Raw genomic sequence first — 2,599 nt, forward strand, 5'->3', positions numbered from 1 at the left:
AAGATTTACATGTTTTATAAATTATATGCTTTAATCGCTTTGTCACCTTGATGATTGATGATGCATTGTTCCTTGTAATCATACCTGCGTCGTAGGGAATACTTCTACTGTTTAGAATTTTTAGAATTCATGATCGATTCATACGTGATTTATTCGCATTTTATCACTTGATCGACATCATAACATGGTTCACTTTTGTCTTGATTTCTCTTATTATTCATCGTTGTCATTATATCGTCTTCATTAATTAAATCGTCCTCAATGTTTTCTTCCTCTAAAGACGTCTCTTCATCCTTCTCGACAGAGATTTCGTCATTTTCATTATAGATTTCATCGTTGATTTCATTATTGTTTTCATCGTCGTTTTCATCAGCGTGGACATCATCATAATTTTCCACGGTTCCATTTGTCTGGTCATTTGCCTCACAATTACCCAACACATCTGTCATTGTTGGTCGGTACCATTCCTCTGGAGGGGACGCCAGAGAGTCCTGAAGTCCCCTGTCTTCTCTAGGTCTCACTGTCAGTGTCTCAGAGACATAATTTTCAGAGTCAGAAAAAGACCAGCTATCCACACGGCTCTCGACTGAACCATAGTTCGCCTCAGTGCTCCATCTGCCGTTTGCTCGTTGTCGTCTTCCACACTCCGTACCCTTTTCCATCCTATCTTTGTAATGGAAAAGGTATATTGGGTATATGCCGGTTATTCCGGATATCTGGTGGGTAATCCAAATCAGTGTCAACCGTCTCAGAGTGTGAACACTAGAATAAAAAGCTTGTTCCGCCTTGTGTTGTTTATGTTGTTACAGATGCTCTTTGTGTTCTTTGTTTTTGCATTTAGTGTTGTTTATTGTAAAGTGATAAGATCTTTACTCTGCAGGAAACAAAGACATGTTTTTGCTTTCCGAATCACAAAGACAAACGTCCGGATGTCCGGTAGTTGTTTCTACACCTACCTTTTAAATCGTTGTTCCTCATGGGCGGACTTAACGAGAAACAAATGCCAATCTACTTGCATGTGAGATACTGATGTAAATATCCAATATTGCATATATTTGGACACGGGGTCAAGGGTTGTCTCATTCCCGATGACATTAGCGGGATTACAATGGTCTGTCATACCACCAACGCTTCAGTGACTGACCGGAACCGAGTGATTGCCGTCTCCAGACTTCCCTTCAACATCCTTCTGGTCTGTCTCCTCCTCGTCGGAATCGTCGGGAATTCGATCGCTATTCACGTATGTCACCGGAAGCAGAAGCGAGGGAATCGTTTCTACATCCTCCTCCTTGCCGTGTACGATATAATTGCCAGTGTGGATACCGCCATCAGCGTCCTGATCCTCAACTCTTACAGCGTCAGCTTCCCTTCTGATGTGTTGTGTAAAGTAATGACATATTTTATGTGGACGACCCCTTCGTCCTCAGCCCTGATGGTTCTTATCATTGCTTTACAGCGTTTCCTGCTCGTCTTTAAACCTACTAAACGCTACTTCGATCCTCGACATCATCGAATCACCGTCGTACTTGTTGTTACTTTCGTTCCTATGGTGATTGCTGTTCCAATGTGTGTCTTCTCTGGAACAGCTGCTATAAATGTTTCTTTGTCGGACGGGTCACATTTAACAACGTGCTCTTGTGAGGCAAAGACAGGTACTTTTAAAGAGTCTGAGGAAAGTTATATTATGTTTTTGTTCGTTCTTACTTTGCTTTTGATTTTGACAACAACTCTTTTGTACGCTCCTGTTGGATTTGTCATTTTGAAAAAGTATAAAAATTCAGGGTCTTCCCAGAATCCCCCGGAATTCCAATCAAATTCCATTGACGCCGTTGAAACATTGACTTCCGATATCACGGACGTTAGAACAGCAATGCGAGAAGAAAGGCGGGGAAACCGCGGGCGACCAAATGTTACTCTAAATTTCCACATGATGTTCGGAGTGATTGTAATGACTTACCTGCTAACCTATATACCTACCTTTACGATGATATTGGTCCAGAGACAAAAAGCCGGCTACTGGTTGGACCTGAGTGGCGGGAAACTGACCATTTTCCTGCTTCTCCGGCGCTTCCACATGGTCTCCAACGTAGTGAATCCGTTCGTGTACGGATATTTCGACATCACCTTCAGGTCTTATTACGCCGCCGTGTTTAGGTCGTTGTTTTGTTGTAGAAGTTCAAGTAAAACTAATTGTCTTCGAGACAGGAGATCAGAGGAGACAGATACAGATAACACGTACTACTAGATTAATACTCAATGCATGTATTTACACAACAGAAAAATCTCCACTTTGTAAAGAATTAGGTATACAATGTATAGTTTGCTTATATCAAACGATATATTATTAAAGTTAGCATTAAACAAATTCATACCGGATGTTTTGATGCATTCAATTATCGAGGTAAACTACTTTTTAATTATTGCGGTTTTCATGAATTATTAAATGGAATACCAGCATGTTTCTTAATAACCAGAATGCATTTACATGTATACTTATGATTGACATACGTTTGACAACGTATTTTTGTTAGGCGAAGATTGGTGGTTTAATAGGGTCCTAGGAAAGCTATGCTATGTTTCTGTTCATTTTCACGTTCAC

The 2,599-nt window shown here is 40.6% G+C and overlaps 1 protein-coding gene across 1 annotated transcript; it reads left to right on the plus strand.

Moving 5' to 3' along the window:
• Window positions 1–1,108: 1,108 nt before the first annotated feature.
• On the plus strand, window positions 1,109–2,245 carry LOC128187633 (uncharacterized). Its single transcript, XM_052858040.1, has one exon. It carries the CDS (start codon window positions 1,109–1,111, stop codon window positions 2,243–2,245), a length of 1,137 nt encoding a protein of 378 aa, XP_052714000.1.
• Window positions 2,246–2,599: the final 354 nt, after the last annotated feature.

This window comes from Crassostrea angulata, chromosome 6 (genome assembly GCF_025612915.1).
Source record: "Crassostrea angulata isolate pt1a10 chromosome 6, ASM2561291v2, whole genome shotgun sequence".
Lineage (NCBI taxonomy): Eukaryota > Metazoa > Mollusca > Bivalvia > Ostreida > Ostreidae > Magallana > Magallana angulata.